This window comes from Saimiri boliviensis, chromosome 11 (genome assembly GCF_048565385.1).
Source record: "Saimiri boliviensis isolate mSaiBol1 chromosome 11, mSaiBol1.pri, whole genome shotgun sequence".
NCBI classification, from domain to species: domain Eukaryota; kingdom Metazoa; phylum Chordata; class Mammalia; order Primates; family Cebidae; genus Saimiri; species Saimiri boliviensis.
Genome location: NC_133459.1, coordinates 48,490,298 through 48,510,597, shown reverse-complemented (window position 1 = coordinate 48,510,597; position 20,300 = coordinate 48,490,298). Strand labels below are relative to the sequence as shown.

General features: G+C 37.7%; 1 protein-coding gene across 8 annotated transcripts in view; it reads right to left on the bottom strand.

The window, feature by feature from the left end:
- ELAVL4 (ELAV like RNA binding protein 4) overlaps positions 1 to 17,297 on the bottom strand; it is a 98,927-nt gene extending 81,630 nt beyond the window's left edge. For 2 of the 8 annotated variants that reach the window (XM_074380794.1, XM_074380795.1), the window contains exon 1: positions 17,035 to 17,297. In XM_074380794.1, the coding sequence (XP_074236895.1) occupies positions 17,035 to 17,082 (48 nt within the window). In that variant the 5' untranslated portion in view covers positions 17,083 to 17,297. Of the gene's footprint in view, positions 1 to 13,008; positions 13,368 to 13,769; positions 14,061 to 16,588; positions 16,752 to 17,034 lie in introns of those variants that run through there. The other 6 variants (XM_074380792.1, XM_074380793.1, XM_003921579.4 and 3 more) reach the window with 4 other exon arrangements.
- Positions 17,298 to 20,300: the final 3,003 nt, after the last annotated feature.

Sequence of the window (20,300 nt, the reverse complement as noted above, 5' to 3'; positions counted from 1 at the left end):
TTTTTTAATAGCAATAACAATGATAATAATTTTCCATTCTAAGGAAGCCCACCTTCTATTTATCATTCTCCAAATGTCTCTGCCATGGGATTTGCTTTTCACACTAAGAAGGAGAATGTTCTGTCTGAATGGAACTTGAAGTTTACAATTTGAGTTCTTGAGCTCTTGTTGGCTTTTCTGTGCTGCCAGTTTTAGGAGCTCCAAAAGGCACTGAATGGATTTGGGACAGATGGATCTGCCCACACTGCAGGTAAGAATACCAGTGCCACTAGGCATATACAGCTAAACATATAAAAATGTACAGTGTTTCTTTAGCACAAAGGTTCCCTAATCCCTAGAGGAGAATTAATCCAACTTCAATTCAGCAGAATAAATATTTAGTGAATGCCTACTGTGTGCCAAGCACTTTTCTTAATACTTCTAAAATAAAATATACAGTGTTCTATGTGCCTGTCCTATGTCCTGTTGTGATAAAATAAATCCTGATTCACATTCTCACAAAGTAAAACACAAAGGGCAGCTAGTAAACCCTCAAGGACAGAGACTGACTGACCCACTTATCTTTGTAGAGGAGTACAGAGCTAACACCTAGTAAGCACTTTAATACATTTTCATGGAATAGAATAAATTTTTGAAATTTTGTTCTGGAATCAGACAAATCTGGGTTCAAATCAAATCCTGGCCCAACCAATTACTGGCTGTGTAACCTTAATCTACCCCTCAAAACCTCAGTTAGCTCGTCCATAAAATAGAGAAATTAACATTTACCTTTTAAGTTTGTTCTAAGGATTAAAAGGGATGGTATTTGTAAGGCACAGTGCCTGACTCATATCAGGAGCTCAAGAAATGAAAGCTAATGTCATTACTACTAGTCCCACCTCTAGGTCACCTTCACTACTGATTATTGTCACTTTTTAAAATTATATTGCAGGTTCAGCTAGGTAGCACAACCAAGGTATAAAGTTTCCTAGTTAATAAATATTTTGGTTAATAGTTCTTAATAGAGAGCCCCAACATATACCATGCAGACATCAGTAGTCATCAAAGAATAAGATAGGATGCTTCATATTAAATCTAAAACAACTAGAAGTCATCCTTTCTTTAATAATTTGTAAGATGCTAGAGATCTTGCAATACATAGTTCTAAAAAAATTGACTGTTATTTTTCCTTTGGATAATATAGAGCTCACAATTAATCTAGACCAGTATTTCTCCAACTTTTCTGACCATGACCCAACAAAGTAAAACAAAAAAGTAAGGAACATATTGAACACCATATTGAACACCACAGCTTCATATCACAACTCAGAACATAGGCAACTGAAATAAAGACTCATAAAATAATACTTACGCCTAGTAAGTACCATCCACTGATATTTTCTTTTCTATTTTATTCAATTATATCATTCCATTGTTTTAATTTTTAATGCTGATCAAGACCCAGTAAAATATCTATAGGTAAAACTAGAACATAGTAACTTACTAATATTGTTATCCTGTCCAATAGAATGTATCAAGGATACAATTCAACTGATCCTTCCATTAAGCCATGAAGTTATATTCATTCTGTTTTACATATCAAGAGGATGAAAGTCAGAAAGGTTAGGTTAATTGGGTTTAATAGGCTCCCATAAGTTCAGATCCAAGATCCACAAGTATAATTCTGTAGTCCCACGCTCTTTAAAAATCAAAAATAAAAACAAAACCCCGAACAAAACCCATATTATGACAACTCAATTTAATAAACATTTTTTTGAGTACTTACTATGTACTAGACATTGAAATAAGAGAGCATTTGACATGATCTCTGCCTTCCAGGGCTAACAGATGACAAGGCAAGACAAGCATGCCCTGGTACATGTACTTGCAAGTTTGAAGTGGTACATTTTTATACTGGAGAAACTAAGTGTATTCCCTACTCACCACCATCTTCTCTCTGGCCACACATTATCCCACAAAATGAGTACTGGGTACCTGTTGGTGAGAGAACGCAGTGTACTCCACTAATGGCACATTTCTTTACAATCTGAAATAAAGTCGATATTTTTCCTCCTGCTTTCTACCACTGTAACCCTAAAAGCAGTCCTCGATGTGACTTCACCAATGAGCATCATCATCATAACATCACATTATGGCCAGAAGAGTGCTCTAATGCCAATTCCCCTAACCAATATCTAATTTAGAAATGTCTTTAGGGTGACTTCAACTTCTGAGAAATAATGACTTAATAAAGACAGGTCTTGACCCTGAAAAAGAATTAAGAAAGGGCAGTCCTCTGACCTAAGACATTCCATAGCTACCACTTCAAAGTCAAAACACATGAACCTTCCTAAATCATAGCTTTTACCTGTCTCTTTCTAGCATTTTCTGTACACAATGTATGCTGAATTCACACCAGATTGCTTAGTTTCTTAAGTAGGCCTTGTAAGTTCCCATCTCTATGGGAACTTTATCTCTTTTTATACAAAGGCATATCACTTCATAAAGTTTACTCATATGATTCCCTTCACGTGGAATTCCCCTACTGTTTCCATCTATCCAGCTTTCCTGGCTCCACTCAAATGGCATTTCCTCCACGAAGCATGTCTCCTTCCCCCAACGAGAACTAATGTCTCCCTCTTCTGTACATTGTACCTCCTCTGCTGAGACACTGTCCAATCATTTTGCCTATCATTGTCCTTGCTTACTATAATACGTTTTAAATACTATGATATTCCAGGAGGCATGTAGAATATGGTTTATGTGCAACAGACATGCAATATATATATATTTGTTGATTCTCCAATGAAAAATTTGATATAGAAAAGAAATTACCTTATTTTCGCCCAAGAAAAGTAAACGTTGGCTGTGCTGCACATATTTCCAAATACTCTGGAGCGAGGACTTCTGATATTGCTAAACATGCAAGCTTAGTCAAATGTTTAAGCTTTATTTTCTATAAAAAGGATTTAAGAGTACCTGCCCTAATTACATTAAAGAGATAAAACTGACACCGTAGGGCAAAAATTATACAATGCTGAATGAATATGAGAGATGATCTCTATGGTCACAGATCTGTTACAAGCAGAGCTATGCTGAGAACAGCTGAAGTTCTAGAATGCAAACTTGTTCTTCTATTCTTGAGAAATGGGTGTGGGATAGTTCAGGAAGAATAGTGTTAAGATTACACTAACTGCAAGACCATGTCTCCAAAATTCAAGGACTGGAGACCTGTTTAAGGGTTCTTAGTAGGCTGGACGCAGAGGCTCATACCTATAATTAATCCCAGCACTTTGGGAGGCCGAGGTGGGCAGATCATGATTTCAAGAGATTGAGACCATGCTGACCAACATGGTGAAACCCTAACTCTACTAAAAATAAAAAATTAGCTGGGTGTGGTGGCACACACCTGCAGTCCCAGCTACTCGGGAGGCTGAGGCAGGAGAATTGCTTGAACCCGGGAAGCAGAGGTTGCAGTGAGCTGAGATTGTGTCACTGTACTCCAGCCTGGCGACAGAGCGAGACTCTGTCTCAAAAAAAAAGAAAAAAATTCTTACTAAAGCAGTTTTAAGCTCCAAGTCTTTTTTCTTCTCATGAAAAACTTTAGCCAGAGATGTACAAAAAAGAAAGAACTGAGATTCAAGTATTGACCTAAATATGGATGAATTTTTAACTTTTAAATAAACAAACACCTACCTAGCAAGAAGTTCCTAGGAATATCCAACGTTCTCATTTGCCTGCTCAAATCGCTAAATCATCTCTTTTTTGTCCTTCATTAATAGGCATGAGATTTTCCAAGGCTAAAATATAGAGGAGCATCTTCTATACCATCTTTTCTCCAAAATCAAGTCCCTTCCCACTTTTTACAGATATATTTCTGCCCATACAAACACAGTCTAAAAACCAATCAAAAACTTCCAGAGAGCTTGCATACTACGTACAATATGTATAGACACACACCTGCAAAATCCTCCACAGATTCTTGGTGAAGACTTAAAATAGATTCATATGGAAAGAGAAAAATTTTATTGTCTACCTGTTTCACAACAAAGGATCTTTTTCTTTCTTTCTTTCTTTTTCTTTCTTTCTTTCTTTTTTTCTTTTTTTAACATAGTACCTGTAAAATGGTGTTTGGGATATCAGATCAACTTATAACACCTTCCCCTAGTTTTAAGGATTAACTTAAAGAAAAAAAAAATGATTACCCTTTTCACCCTTCCTGTGAGCATATGAAGTAGAATTCAAAATCAGTGTTTCAAGATCGTGTTTTCAATTTAAGTCTTGAATCCTTTCTGGAACAATTTGTATTATTTCTCTATAACAGCAACAGGTCACAGTAACAGGTCCCCATTTAGAACAACTTGTGAATTTATTTATGGTGCCTATTTATTTATTTCCCCCTTCAGAGCCTTGGAAAAAAGGTACAAAATTAGGTTTAACCTAATACTGACACCACCCATTACCCCTTCCCAAGCGTGTGTAATCAACAACTATGTCAAGGCCTATGTGGTAGTTTTCCTCTTTTCTCTTGTTTTTCTTTTTCCTTCAAATGGGAGGGTAATGAATTGAGGGTCAGCATTCTGTTCACATCCTGCACATCTCTCTTCAGTCAATCTGATCACTTCTAGCGGTGTTCACACTGCCAAAGCCATCCATCATCCTGCCTTGCCCCGCAGAAGGAAAACTGATGGCAAGTTAGAAAAATCTCATTAAGCCACTTTGTGCCTCAACCTCTTCACCATTCCATGAGAAACAGAACTTCAAAGTTTAGCCTATTGGGAAAACAAGAGGAAAGGAGAAAAAAAGTTGATGTAGTGAAGAGGAAGAAAATATATCCAAAGTAATTTGGTTTCTGGGAAAAAGTCAAATAATTTGCAAGTTATAATATATAGACAGCAAAGATGGGACCATATCAATTAAACTCAGCCTATTTTTATTTTCTTTCTGGCTGACTTCTAACTTTCCTAACAGGCTCTTTCATGAAATTAAAAGACAGCACTGGTTAAAATTAATTTTATCTTCATCTTTTTTCTCTTTTGACAACTAAATCCCAAGTGAATTCTAATTCCAAAAGAGATCATGGATATAGCTTGCAAAATCCTAGGAGGATGCAGAAAACTTAAAAAGCCATACAATTCCGAGGAAGAACTGAGGTCTTGATATAGAAACAAACAAACAAAAACAACAACAAAAAACTGTATGCCACCCCCCTTGCATGCTGGGGACAGTATGGAGACTGTGAGGGTAGCATGCAATGTCACTGCCCAGGACATCTGGCATGGGCAGATGGACCTCTTTCTGGAGAGGGGCTTTTGCCAAGGGACAGAAAGACTGACAGACTGAAAGAGACTTAACATCCTCAAAGCACCCTCAATTTTCAAGTCCTATGTATGACTGGTATCTTCAAATGCTATTTCTCATCTGATTGTCTCAGAAACCCTGTGAGTTAAATATTATCATCACCATCATAAAGATGAGGAATTGTGGGCATCTGTGATTGCCCAGTTAGTAATTGGAAGAGTTAGGATTCTAACTCAAGTTCACCTGACCCTGAAGTCCTTTGCTTTTGCCAGCTTCTTAAAACAAAGAACAATCTTTTTAGAGACTTGCCCATACAGGCACAGCATTGGTGTTCCTCAGAGGCCAGAGGCAGACTCATGGTTCTCTGGTCTCTGAGATAGCCTTGCCAACAAAGGCATGATGATAGTGGTATCCAGTAAAAAAAAAAAAAAAATCTAATTTTCCTACATGTGTACAGGTCAATACAATATGTTTTTAGCCGCATCTGAACACAGGCCCTCTGGGTCCTAATCACAATAACCAGGTTGCTTTTAAGATTGGAAACTTTTCTGCTACAGAGGTGATTAAAATATAATCAAGCCAGAAAGTTATCCTCCCCCAAAGCCACCTAAAACAGAGCAACTCCAAAATAAAACCAATTTACATATTTTAGCCCAAATTAAAAAGTATAAGCTAAGGATTCCCTTTTAAAATCTTGAATAATAAGTGCACATTTATGTGAAGCTTCCTTTGGGGAATGGTTACTATGAGGACAACTTTCCCAATATTATTAATAAATATCACTTTTGTTTTGGTGTTACAGTAAGAATCTGGACTTGTGGGAATTGTACTATCTGTACCCAGTGCATCAACAGAGATAATTAATGTTGAAGACATGTTTAATATCCAGAATTTTGGATGTGTGGTTGGCTGCATTACAAAAAGTAACATAAGAAAAGATGAGTCAAATCTGGACAAAATCACAAATTTCAGGGACTTGATCATTTACTACAGTTTAAGTGAGCACTTTCCTAATAAAAGTTTCATTAGTAAAGATGGCAACTTCTCAGCCTTTCCACCACAGACTTTTAAATAGCACTTAGAACTGAAGTTTATCCTTAGAGCAGTATTTACTGCTGCTACATCTTCAAAGGGGGCACTTGAAAAAAAAAGTTCAACTCAGCCTGTTATTTTTCATGTACAAATTAGAAAGCAAATCTTTAAAGGGTTTAGACTGGCAGCTTAGGAAAACACAGAGTACTTGAGAAGCCATTATTGGCACATCCCACGGCACACCGGGGGTCACAGCTGTCTACAACACATGCTACCCCCCTCCACTACAGTATTTAGATGTGTATGACAAAGTAACTGATTCTGCTCCACTAGCAAACTTCCACTTTGGCATGCCAAAAGGGTCACTATCTGTTCAGATGCTCCTGGGAGGTAACAGAGGAAAAGGAATTCAAAAAGTGGTTTATATGAAAAGCAAGGAGGCAAGACATTTGTGTTTCTGTAAAATTGACTGGTTCCAGCCAAGCTTCATGGGCAGCTGACTGAAAGACAAGTTCCTTGCAATTGTCCAAACTTCTATATTTCTTCCTGAGGCTGAAGATCTGGATACATGGAACCTTATAGACTAAAATGTCCAAAAGATCTCTTATTTCTATCTTTTGGAGTCATGCCTAGACACTTATAAATACAGAAGGAAAGACATTTATGTACTTGAATGTTCCAGCAGACCTTTCCTCATTATTTGACACAAACCTTATTGTGCCACCTTAAAAATCCCTCACCATAACTTTATCTCCAATCACAGGGACTTATCCTCTAATTAACTAATTAACCATTGCCAAAAGGAAAAGAAATGATGACCTCGGATTCCGTGTTCCAAAGAAATACACATAGTAAGTCCTAACAAATACATCTTCATCCAACAAGGAATGACAGCCAGCCTCTACTATGAATACTGTTGGCAAAACAACTTCAAGGGGTAGTTGTTATGAGAGAGTAGACAAGAATAAAGGATAACTCATAGAAGCAGGAGAATATTCAACGCCATGAAGTGCAGACAGAGGAAACTTCTGTGCTACTTTTTTTGTTTTTTTTTTTGTTTTTTTTTCCTCAGAATTCACCATCTTCTCTGCTTCTCCATATCCTGAAAAAAGAACTAAACTTTCAATAGGAAAAATATTTATGAAGTGTATTGTATAGTCTAAAATGAGTAATGCAAAAATTAAGCTAAAGTTTAAATGATATTTTTCAAATGAAGAGTTCAGGGAAGTTATTTTCAGGATAAACCTATGACATATTTTTTTAATTAAAAAAACTCACATATGCTAGTTTTGCACTTACTTTTGGGGTTAAAATAAGACATTCCAAAAACAACAAACAACAAAAACGCAAGCACAAAAATTACACTGACCTTATTTCCTCAACACTTTTACTGCTTTCTCAACCAAAATTTATTTAAGGATTCCTTTAAAGATCTCAGCATTTCCTGATCATTGTAGAGGGGGATCTTTATTGAGGGGAGAAATACCTTTGGTATTAGATACAACAAGGATCTGAATATGAGCCCCCCCAAAACAAAAATCGTCAGTCCTAAACTGGTCTGAGCAAAGACAGTCTCAGGGGTGGGGTGGAGAGAAAGAGACAGGTGGAGCAAGAGAGAGAGAGAGACGGAGACAGAGAGAAAGTCGCCAGCCTGTTAGGAACCCTGACACTGCATAAGTTATTTCTTAATGAATGTACAAGGGAAAGCATAAATATTATCATTAAGCAGAGTGGATGTGAACATCCAAAGCAAGCTAGCTGGCTGATTGCTTTCTTATTTTTTTGTTCTTTTTTTAACAATTCCATTTCCAAAGTGCTTGATTCCTAACACTGATGCTCTAAAGCTACTGTGAACACGCTGCCTGAATACTTAATGAAGTAAACAACAAACAAAATGGCTCATCTTTGGTGCCCCCAGCTAGCATCCCAAACTGGATATAATTAAAGGTGTGAACAAGCAAGTAAGGAAGTAATGGACCTGCAAAGTCAAGGTTCTGAGAAATTATCGAGCATCCTCCACTGCACCAGTTCAAATTTATCACTCATTATCTCCTATACAGGAAAGATGCAGACCCACATGTTGGTACTCTTCTCCACTCTTGTCCTCCAACCTTTTTTTCCTTTTCACTGCTAAATAGCTAATTTAAGACAATTACTGCTTGTGACTCCCACCCATCCAGATCACCTTTTCTTTTTCTTTTTTTTAACCCTTAGAAAGCCAGTGACCTACAAAAGCCCTTTACTCCTAAAATACGTGGAGATTTAAAAAATATAAGGATGTTCCTAATACAGACACACACTTGCACACCAACTTACAAAGCAAAGCACAGATGCTAATACTGCCATCTTAACTCCTCCTTATTCATACCAATGGTAAGGACTAGGTTCAAATGCCCTCAAAGAAAACATCCTGCGCACCCTGCCATACGCACACACATATACGTATACACACACATACACACATTTTAATTCTTACCCAGGCCCTTGATTGAAGGGACAGCTATTAGCTCACAAACATCATTATGGATGTGCACACTTAAAGTTTCTCAAGTGGCCGCTAAAGAAAGGTGTTTGGTTACTAACAGACTGCAGAGTCTGCATATATCTTTTTGATGAATGTTTGAAATTTTATATTTTTCTAATAAAAGAACACTTGGAGACATGACGAGAAGCCACTTCTTACGGAAAGCAGCCCAGTTTGGTTTTTTTTTTTTCCATTTATAGATGCACATATACTTGCAATTAAGTGTGTATACATGTTTAGTAATACTAAATAAGGAAAGCCTAAGACAGGTGCAGGAATCTGCAACACACTTCTACTGACACATACAGTCTCTCTCCTTCTCTTTCTCGCACAAACACACTTTCCACATATACATTAAATGGATGGGGGAATGGATAGTGTAAATGAAAGGTTGACTTTACTTTCAAAAGGGGAATTGACCATTTCTGTACAACATGGCCCATCAACTGGACAAATAGTAAGATGAAAAGCTTGAAAAGGTTCATGTCCCTTCCTAGCCCCCAAATTCCCAATGACATTGGGAAAAAAAAAAATACTGCATTGCAGCATTTGCCAGCACATACTCATGTGTTTAGCATCTGCTGGCCAGCTCACCAACAAATGTACATATTAAATGTCTAGGTATATAAATTAACTGCCTGGTGGCCACAGATCATTGGAGCTAATGAAGAAATTTGTCAAGGCCAAAGTACTTTTGCCCATGTATCATGACCTCTGCGAAGACAACCGTTTCTTACTTGAGGTACACACAGATAATCTGTTTATTTCTTTTTTTAAAAAAAAAAAATTAAAATAAGGTGTTAAGATGCCCAGGGCTAAATGAAGCATCACATCTCCTCATGGAAGAAATAACTTTGGTCTACATACAGGAAAAGAACTCACCCACAATAAGGAAATAAGTGTAAAGGGAAGAAATCAAACCAAAGAAAAGGACTTACTCTGAGGAAACCCTATTGTTGTTCAGAGTAACTCTAACTTGAGAAAAACACCTCAATTCATCCACAAGTCCTTTTAGAGATATTGAATACACACATACAAAGCACCATTCATGCAATAATTTCTAGATATGAAATTTCAAGTAGCTTATCCCCAAAAGAAATCCTAAGTTTAAAATGTCTGAAGTCTAACGTGTCCCAAACCAAATGTCAAGACTGAGTTTAGAACTAAAATGCAAATGCGTAGTTATTTCTCTTTCTCTTTTCTTTTAAAGAAAAATTCTATCGTTATTATCTCACAACAATCTGGCCTTCCTCTCATAACAACACCCTAATTTTCAAAGGACCAAGGAAGGGGTATTGGAGAGAAAAAGTTTTAAGGTTTTGTGCAAACCATCGAACGGAAGCAAGACCATCTATATCTGGCCAGAAGAATGACTTGAATGAATGGCAGGTAGAAATGAATGGGACTGAGATCACAAATGAATGATTAAGTTGTTAGCTTTTTAAAAAATGAAATATTAAATAGTCGTATATATCAGTGATTCTCAAAGTAATTTTTCAGCTACTTCCCCATCTATGTTATTTTTACCCTTTCAAAAATTTAAATATTAAATGATTTAACTGTTACATTTCTATGAGCTATATGGACATTCTGATCATTAAAACTGCGACGTAGTCAGGTGTTTTTTGCAGAAATATTTCCAATTGCATTTTCACTTCTTAATAAATGCGCATTTAGCCTTGTGCTCCCATAAAGGCACACCTCCACAGGAAGGTAGTAGGCATTAATATTTTTAAGACAAAGGAGCGAGAAAGGTCAGCATCAGAACCACGTGTCTTTTTTTACAACCCAAACCAAGATGACACTTCTTACAAAAATTATTTTCCCCTACCTAAAAATTGCCAGAAAATTCTCAGAAAATAGAAAAGAAACTATATTAGAGACTTAAAAAAAACTATTCTATTTTTTTAAAGGTGTCATAGGCTTATGCACTCAACATATGGCAAGATTCAAGTGTATGACAAAAAATGTAAGTTTATTTATTTTTACCTCGAGTGAAAATAAAATTTTTAAATCCCCCGATGAGAAGAGAAAACAAAAAGATGCATCTGCAAGGAAAAAAGAATTGGGGGGGGGCTGCAATGAAGAGAGTAAAAATTAAGAGTACTTTCAATAAAGCCAATTATATTTCCCAACCTTTTAATGTATTTCAGCATTTTTAAAATCTCTCGTTTTGGGGCTTACAATTAGCTACATGATCATTTATCTATTTTTTCCCTTAGTAAAAACCCGTAACAGATCACCGTTTCAGTTGTTTTTATGCTATCTCCCGTTCACCCAAGTACTATACCTTTCAGTTCTGGTACCCACCATCATGAGGAAAAAGAGACTATTAGTAAAACACACTTAGAGAGACAAAAAGAGAGATGCTTGTCACCCAGTGCACACATGCATCCCAGACATTCGAAGACACTAATATAAAAATCAGCTTTTCACTCAGTTTGTGCCAAGATCAGAACCAGGACCAAATGCCAAATGGAAGGCAGTGGTTGTTAGAGTGCAAGCCTGATGGATCCCGTGACTGTGGGCATGGGGAAAGAAGGAAAGAAAAAGGCTCTTCATTTATTATTTTGTAAAGTAATTTCTACTCAGGATAAAAAATGAGAGGCACAATGAACTCCCCTGAAACTATCGTATCAACATCTGATTTACAAAAAAATACCAATATCATCTAACACAAAATCATTGCTTAGGGTAGGTCTATTCTACCTATATTTTTCCTATGAATATTTGCTGGAAATTTCTAAGAAATCATTTGCAGAACCTATCAGCTGTGGGAGTTCACTATTATGCTTCCGTCAACTTCATTCAATATAATTTACATTTTTTTCAAATGGTCTCACAGGATTCCTTGCGATTTTTCGCATGTACAATTTCACAGCAGGGTAAAGGGGGAAAAAGGAAGAAAAAAAAAAAAGCAAGATTCCCTACCCTCCCTTCCCCCTTTCCTCCTCTTTGGGTTTTTTAAACAACAACAACAACAACAACAACACACACACACACACACACACACACACACACACAGGAGAGACAGAACAGATGCTTAAAAATAGATTTCTAAAAATCACTGTAAACCAGAGTTAGAAATGTAATTAACACCTATTTATAACGAATAATTAAAGTTGGGCTGACCACAAAGAACAGCAAAGATAATCGAGGTCCTGTCCCCCTCCCCTTTTTTTTACACTGTTTGCAGTGTGTTCTCATGATAGCCACCTGCTCCCTAGTCGGCTTCTCCTCTGTTCGTTTCCCCGGCAACCTTTCATTGGGTTTTCCTCCCAGCTATCGCTTTCAGTTGGGCTGCTCGGTCTAATCTTATTTGTTTTACACCCATCAAAACAAGCAGCCAGACAAAGGCAATCCTCTAAGAATGGGAAAAAGACCACAGCTTTGTTATAACATCTATGCAGAGCGAAAAGTCCTCCCCAGGCTTTTCTAGGGAAAATAAGTAAGATGGTTATGAATTTACAGCCTGCCCCCATACCCAGCTCTGAAACCCCGTGAAACCTATTGCTGGTGAAAATTCAAAGTCAAAGTGGGTACTCGTGGCATCTGATCATGCCATTTTGTGCCGTATCTTCAGGGTCAACATCAGGCAACAGAAGCGGCACTCAAGGAGTTTCCCTGCTTCTTTTTTTAGAAAAAGATGATGCTAAAAATAGATTTACTACTTCGGCAGAAAGGTTTTCCACTTCCCCTTCCACATCCGAAAGTCCTGTTTCACAACTGCATCTGCTGGTACTGAATCTCACCTCCTCCACCCCTCATTCCCATCTTTCCCCATCACTCCTAACATGAGACTGAAAAAGAAATGTGCCTTTAACTTTAGCAGTCGTGTAATTCCGTTGAAGGCTCACAGAGGCGGTGGACACGCCAGCCAACAGTGACGGTGACATTGATTGTCAAAAAAGACACCAACCTTCCTTGGCTAAAATGTGTGTTGCTGGAAGAGGCAATATGTGTGCTGTGTGTGCATGCAGTGCCATTACACTTGGAGATGGATTCTGGTTTTCAGAAAAGAGAAATACTGATAAACACACACATACATACACACACAAACAATCAGCACAGTGATTTACGATGCACACTCCAGCATCCTTACACATACACACACATACACGCACACACACACAGGGCTGGAACCTCCAGGCTGCCTTCCTCTTTTCACTTACCATCTTCAAGCCATTCCACTCCATCTGTGATCAGAAGAAGATGGACCCTCACACAGTGTGTCAAAAGCGGAAAGGAACGTTATGTAAAAGCTGACATTCCTTCTTACAGAGCTGCTGCCCAGAGAAGGAAGCAACAACTCAACACGCCAGGCACTGCTACACATACAAGCCGCCTCCTCTTTTTTATGAGGTCATGACAGGAAACTCTTTGAAATACAAGATGCAGCATTTACTGAAGCCCAAATAAATCACTCTCTTTGCCGTTTTGGCTGCGCAGTCCCCCGAAACACAACTGCCCATCTCAACATTCAGTATCCAGGAGCTGCCTCTCGAGGTTTAAATTTCCAGCACGGAAATGGAGAGATTCCTAACCCCGCTGCATCCACCCCCAGCCCCACAAAACCCAGGCACGTAGACAAACCCCCTCTCCCTTACAAAAAGAAAACCCTTCTTTTGCCATTATATCTTAAGTAATATAACCTGTTTCAACAAACCATCAATTATTTCAGCCCTCCCCCTCCACCCCTTGCCTTTATGTTGAAGGGAAAACTGACAACGACTTGTTAAAAATGACAATCTTATATCCCCACTGCTTTTCAATAAAAGGACCTACCCGCACTCTCTACACAAAAGAGATAGTAAATGTAGGAACCAAACAGCAGCACAGAACTAAACTCTTGTGCATAAGACTGGTCAAGGTGCAGATGCTTTTCTTCCCTCCAGCAACACAAACAACAGATTATAAATCTAGTCATACCTACCATAACCATTCTTATTGGCAAATATTGGGTCTCGCAGAGCTTCGACTCTTCTGTTAAAATTTGCAAAGATTTCAGAATATATATTTAAAATGACTACTATTGTTATATATAATTAAAGATCCACAAAACACAGTGTGGATGATTGTAAAGCAAATCAATTATTTGGGGGGGGGGTGGCGGGCGGGGGAGAGAAAGAAAAAAAAAAAAAAAGAAAAGGAGCAGTGAGCTGAAACCCCCGATTCTAGGATGTAGATAAGAACAACTGAACAGAGCCTTGCTGAAATTGGCTCGAAGCTTCCCCTTTTTACATCCATTTATGGGACCATCTGTCAGCCGAAGCCTGGATCTGATTGGCTGTGGAAACGAAGGGAGGCGTTGCAACATCAGGTGCTATTTAAATTAGCTACTGCCAGATTGACGATGTTAATGATTTGGTGACCTCTACAACAACAGAGACCAGATTTCTGAACTGCTTCTTGTGTCTGGTAATTAAGGCCCGGCTGAAGCAACAACAGCCATACTTGTATTTTTACCTTTTCCCTCCTCCCAGCTCAAAAGTACTGTAACAACTGCAGATCACTGGAGGCTTGCAAACCTTAACAGTGGGAGGTTCCTTTCTTTCCCCTGTCCTGAGGGCTGAACCATCCCACCCCTCTGATGGAGGGCTTTTCCACTGTAGAAAATTTTCAACCACCTTATCTTTCTAGACAGTTGCTTTCTAGCGAAATGCATATTTAATGATCTGCCTGTAGGCTTAAAGATACAACAAAAGCACTTTAATGTGCTAATTCATCTACAGTTTAACTTTATTATTTCCGGATATTGCTGATTTTTAGTAAGTAATGCTCCTTCTCTGGCTAACATGGACAACATTTCAAAATCAAGCAAGCTGGGGATTAAGCTTGCTCCGTGAACTAGGTTCATACAAGTTTGTCTCAGAAAACTATTTCCTAATAAACAAAAAGAAAAAACTTGGTGGGGGTAAAGGAGGGGTAGCTGTCAGCCTCTACCTTTCTGCCTTCTGCTTGAGCTTTTCAAAACTGAGGATGATGAATGATTTATTTAAATGAATTTATTTTTCAACTTGGATAGGGGCATGATCTGAATTTTTAAAAATCCACTAAAACACATTCTCCTACCACTTTAGAGAAAGGTAAAACATGCTTTTGACAACAGTCTCATTTCAAAACCTGTGCAGAGTACTCATTTTGCTTAACTAAATAAGTGATTTTGCTTCTCTCCTTCAAAGGGAAGTTTTTTTTTCTTTGGCCTCTTAAGAGATTTGCAAAGAGACATTGAGCAAGTGTGTTGTGATGTATACAGTTTGTCTGCCTATTTACATATTTTATAACCTCTACACTACCACGCCTTTGGTAGTGTATTTTTTGTTCTGGTTTGGGTTTTTTGAGTGGCTTACCTGAGAAGTTTATGCTTCACACCTATGCAAAAGACTAATGTGTCACTATTTATTTAACTCATAATTTAATCAATTTGTTCTTCAATAAATACACAGCAGTAACATGTATTACCAAAGACAAAATTTAACATAATCTTTAATCTCTGACTAGAGTTGGCAGTGAGACAGCACTAGGCAGAGTACAAATACAGGCCGAAAAATATGCTGTCTTTCTGGGCTTCAAAGCCCAAGAATAAATGCGTTTGTGAAAAATTATTAGAAAAGAAAATATCCTTACATTTTTCAAAACTAAAACTATTCTCTCCAAGATACTGTTTCATGAACACATACATATAAACATACATACATATGTATTCACACTTTAGAAAATACAGATACATCATAAAACAGTATGTGTTGTGTACACTGCATCATCCATTAGACTTGAGTATAAATATATTCAGCTATTAGAAATGAAAACACATAAAACAGAAAAGTAAAAATGTTAAAACTGTAATTCCTTAAAGTAGAACAATGCTCAATTAAGTAAACTTTTAAAGTAATTTCTTTAGCAAATGTATAAAAAGTCCTGTGAGTCACAATAGTACTACATTATCTGTTGAACTGTTTACTAAGGATGAATTCACAGGTTAAAGTGTTTTAAACGGTTCGGCTTATGTACACAGAGTAGGTATGTGTGCCCCAAATCAACAACATAAACTCTGAATGCAATCTCACCAACATTAAAATACTGTGAAAAGTAAACATTAAGACTCTGCTGACAAACACACAAATAAAAACAGCTCACTTGAAACAAAATATTTACTTAGATTTCCCTGGAGTTTATAAAAGATAAAAATTTTAAAAACCCTTTTCTCCCATCCATACAAACCTCAGCACACTTAGTGAACCATAAATAACATTAGGTATATTAAAAGATATTCTGGCCACTTTTCCAAAATAGTAGCTGTATATACAGTATAGATAAGTAGCTGGTTTTGCCAGGCTAAAAAAATCATGCATTTCGTATATTGCTCACTTTTCCACAAACCTTCACTCTAAAGTCTTTCAACAGAATCCTCAAACAAATGCACAAATGTCCTCAGAGGCCTTTTCTCTAAAGACAAAGGCAGAATCCTATTGTTGAGAAAAGTCAACCTTATTATCGAATTTCCAATAGTACCATTCATCTTTCAGAGTGGGGGCTGACCGCTACATCAGTGGTGTGACATTTGTAAAGCAACAGATTCTCAATATATTATCTCAAGAATCGGGCAGGCGAGTCTCCCAGTCATGCATGATTTTTTTTTTCTGCCACAATCCACCACCACAGAAAGAAACTTGTCTCACTCAAGCAGCTAAGGCAACCTAAAAATGATATCCCAGCATTGTGGGGCTGCCAGCGCCGCTGTATTCCTCTTACCATAAATGAGCAGTTTCTTGACTCATTAATAACAATTTCCCTTAAAAGAAGTAATCTCATATCAGTCAGCCCCTTGCCACCATGCACACATCCCAAAGGTTGCAGATATCTCAGCATCAGTCGCCGGCAGCCAGCTTTCCCACACAGAGTCCAGATGGACTGTACCAGAAGCCAATTCAGCGTTAATAACTACCTACTCCGCGCAGTGGAGAAGCCTTACGTGGCACAATGGGCTAGGAAACAGCAGCCGGCTGAAACTGCAAATAAAAAAAGACAACCAAATTCTCCAAAAGCACCAAAAGGAAGGAACAGAAATGGAAGCGTGAATTGTATTTCCTTGACTTCCATGAGGGGGAAAAAAGGAATCCTTCATAAACATAGGGAAAAAAAAGAAGGTGGAGGGGGGGAAAACAGATGCTGCCCAGAAAAAAGTGACAAAATATTACCTCATTATTTAACAAAGCAGCATTAAGCGTCCTGCTGATTTCAAACATCTTGCCACAGATTTTGTTTTAAGAGAAACAGATAGAATCCTTTGCAAAGCACTCCGTCTGCAAAGGGTTCTTCAATTTTCTTGCGCGCCACAGAACAGTCAATATATTATTTCCCTAGAGTTCGTACATTAAAACCTCTAGTCAGTGAGCTGAATTTTCCCCTTATCTCACACACAGTAGACTCCTGTTATATGTACTGCTCTCTTTGCAAGAGCAGCCTGCCCCAAACATGGCTGGTGTTTAAACTACTCTTTAAAGTAACAGTTCACTGTATAACCACCAGGTGGGTAGAGTGCACAGATTCAAATGAACCATCTTAAAAGGTTTTTTTAAAATTTATTTTTATTTATTTTTATTTTCCCTTGGAATAGCTTTTGGGTGTAAAATGTGACATGAGAAACACCAGCATCCTAACAGGCAAGATTGTCTCTCACTGTATCTTGTCAAAAAAAATAAATAAAATTCCTTCTCTTGACTTAAAGCAAGGAAATGAAACAAAACAAAACACTACCACCAATTCTAATAAGAGCTGTGAAGAATGAAACACAAACAAGCTTTGTTTCATTCAGCAAAGGATGAACAAGGAAATCAACACAGAGCAAGGGGGAAAGCCAAAAACCTCATCGAAAATTTCTTTTTAGCAAAAACAGAAAAAGATTCACACACAGTAATGAAAACTTAAAAGTGTGCATGTGGATGAAACACCTACAAGATGGAGGCCAGAGTTTAAGGGTGCAAGTTTTCCTCTGACTAGAAATTAGGTTTATTTGATATGGGTCTTTTCTGATAAAAAATAACTAAAAGCTTAAAAGTAAAACCACTGAAAAAAACAAATACAAAATCTTAAGCCTCTCCTTTTAAAACACAATTATGTGAATAGTGATAAACAACCACAGGAGCAAGCCAATCACATATCTCTACCCATTGCTGTTCTTTTTCCCGAAGATCTGCCTCGAAGTGGAACATTTCTGTCGTATACTATTTTGGATGTGTAGCTAACTTGGCATCTCCTTTGTACCACTCTATTCCAATTAATCTGCTCCTCTGCCAAGAATAAATAGAATGTCCCAAGTTGAAAGCTCCAAGTGACTGGTACTGGGGGTATGTTTAAAGGATATAGAACCACCTGAAAAAAATAAATTACATCACTTATATTGTCATACGGCCTGATTTTAAGGAGGATCTTATTACTTACAAAGCATGCAACACCATTTATGTTCTGCATGTGTCTAAAACAGAAACTAACACACACAGATACCTGGGATTTTCTTTTCTTGGCTGGACAAAATTAAAGCTCTGGAACTTCCACATTTTCTTGCAAACACAGGTGTTGACGCTAATATTTTTCCAGCCCATCCAGTCAGTATTTAGCCATACACAATAGTGACTATCCCCTTCATCTTTAAGTCAAGACGGCATCACTTAATACCATTTAACCTCCTTGCATATATTAAGTTTCAAGTGACAGTTTTTAACTGGGGAGTGAGAAGGAGGAGTTGCTCTCATCAAATTCTAGTTGTATGAAATAAGCTAATTTGTACACTCACCATATGTCTTAAACACTAATTAAAAAATGTCACTTTCTTCAAACATTAAAATGTAATCAGCCTAGTAAATAAAATATTCTCAAGTTTTCTTGCCTTAGTGATAATTTAGAGAGTGTTTATCTCAAGGTAACCTCTCTATTTTGATTACCAAGGAAGACTTTTAATTTGACAAGGGAAAAAGGAGATACTGGGAACTGGGGGGAGTGAGAAGAGAAAACCACTACTGTATGAAGCTGCACAAAGGAAAATAAGATGAAGCGGGTTTTTAAGGACCCATAGTCTTGTTACCCTAAGGCAAATCCAGCCAATCAATACCACCCATTGACGGTCTACCATCTGCCAGGCTATCCAGCGATGTGGCTAAACAGACCTGTTCCGTATGACAGTAGCCGGCTCATTTTCAGTAGATTAGGGCAGTTCCAGAGCATTCACGTGCAACAGCACAAAACTCCAAGTCAGACTGAGCCTCTCTCTTCACACCAGTCCCTCCGAGCACAGCTGCAGACCTTTTCCTCCTGTTCCGGCTGTCTGGATTACCTCTTCTTGCCCCGCAATTGAATTAGCAAAATGGGGTGGGAAGGTAGAGTGAACAGACACTCACATATCCACACACACAGAGATAGATAATTGCTGGCCCTTCTTCACTGTCATGCAGAAATTAGGAATTTCATGTGCTCTGCCCTAATATGATTATAGCACACCATTTAAATAGCGTCATCAATGACTATGACCTGACATTTTCCTGTGGTTCAATTTCTTTTTATCCTTTACCTCTTCCCTTGAAAAATAAACCTAAACTGCGGGCATTTCTTTAGGAATAACACAATCAGTTTGCCCAGAAAATGGTACACTACATGTAAAAGCTTTTGATAACATTTAAAGCTTCATTTTCCTTTGTTGAATTGTGGGGTTGGTTTCTGTTTTTTTTTTTTTCTTTTTTATATAGAAATATTAAATGTATTTTATAGGAAAATGCAAACATACTACGGAGGCAAGAAAGATGCACCAGACTGACATGAAGGAGTCTATCAGAAATTCACTGTTGAATGTCCTCTGTGAGATATATGCCCTGACAGTCAATAGTGCCTTTCTCCTTCCTAAGTAGTTTTGTCTGCTGTAGATTGTGGGAAAGCTAGAAGAATGCTACTGTGTAGGGAAATGTGACAAATGGATGTCTGACCTGTCTAAATCGCCAGGAGTTCGCTGCGCAGGTAAACTGACCTAAGAGTAGATTCATATTTCATCTTTCCCTTTTCTTTCCATATTCTTAAGCCTTATGCAAGAACAGCAGCTGAAAGTAAAAGGTGTATTTCCAGAGTCAGTGTATGCTTACTTTTTCAAATCTGCCTTTGACTATACTCTTAAAGCACTAGGATGTCTTTCTGGGAAAGAAAATTTGAAGTACAGGCAAACTATCTTATAAAATTCTGAAGAAAAAGTAAATACCCATTTATCCAAGCATCTGATTTAGGTGGAATCACTGTCTGGACTTTTCCCTGATATATTCTTCATCACAGCCCCCCAAAATCTCAGCAGGGTCAATGTGAAAACACACAGATTCCTGAAGATCTCTATATTAAGGATTTGAGGCCTTTTCATATCAGTTCAGATGAGCTTTACTAAAAATAAAAAAACCAAAACAAAGAAACAAAAAAAAAAAACCCTACTATA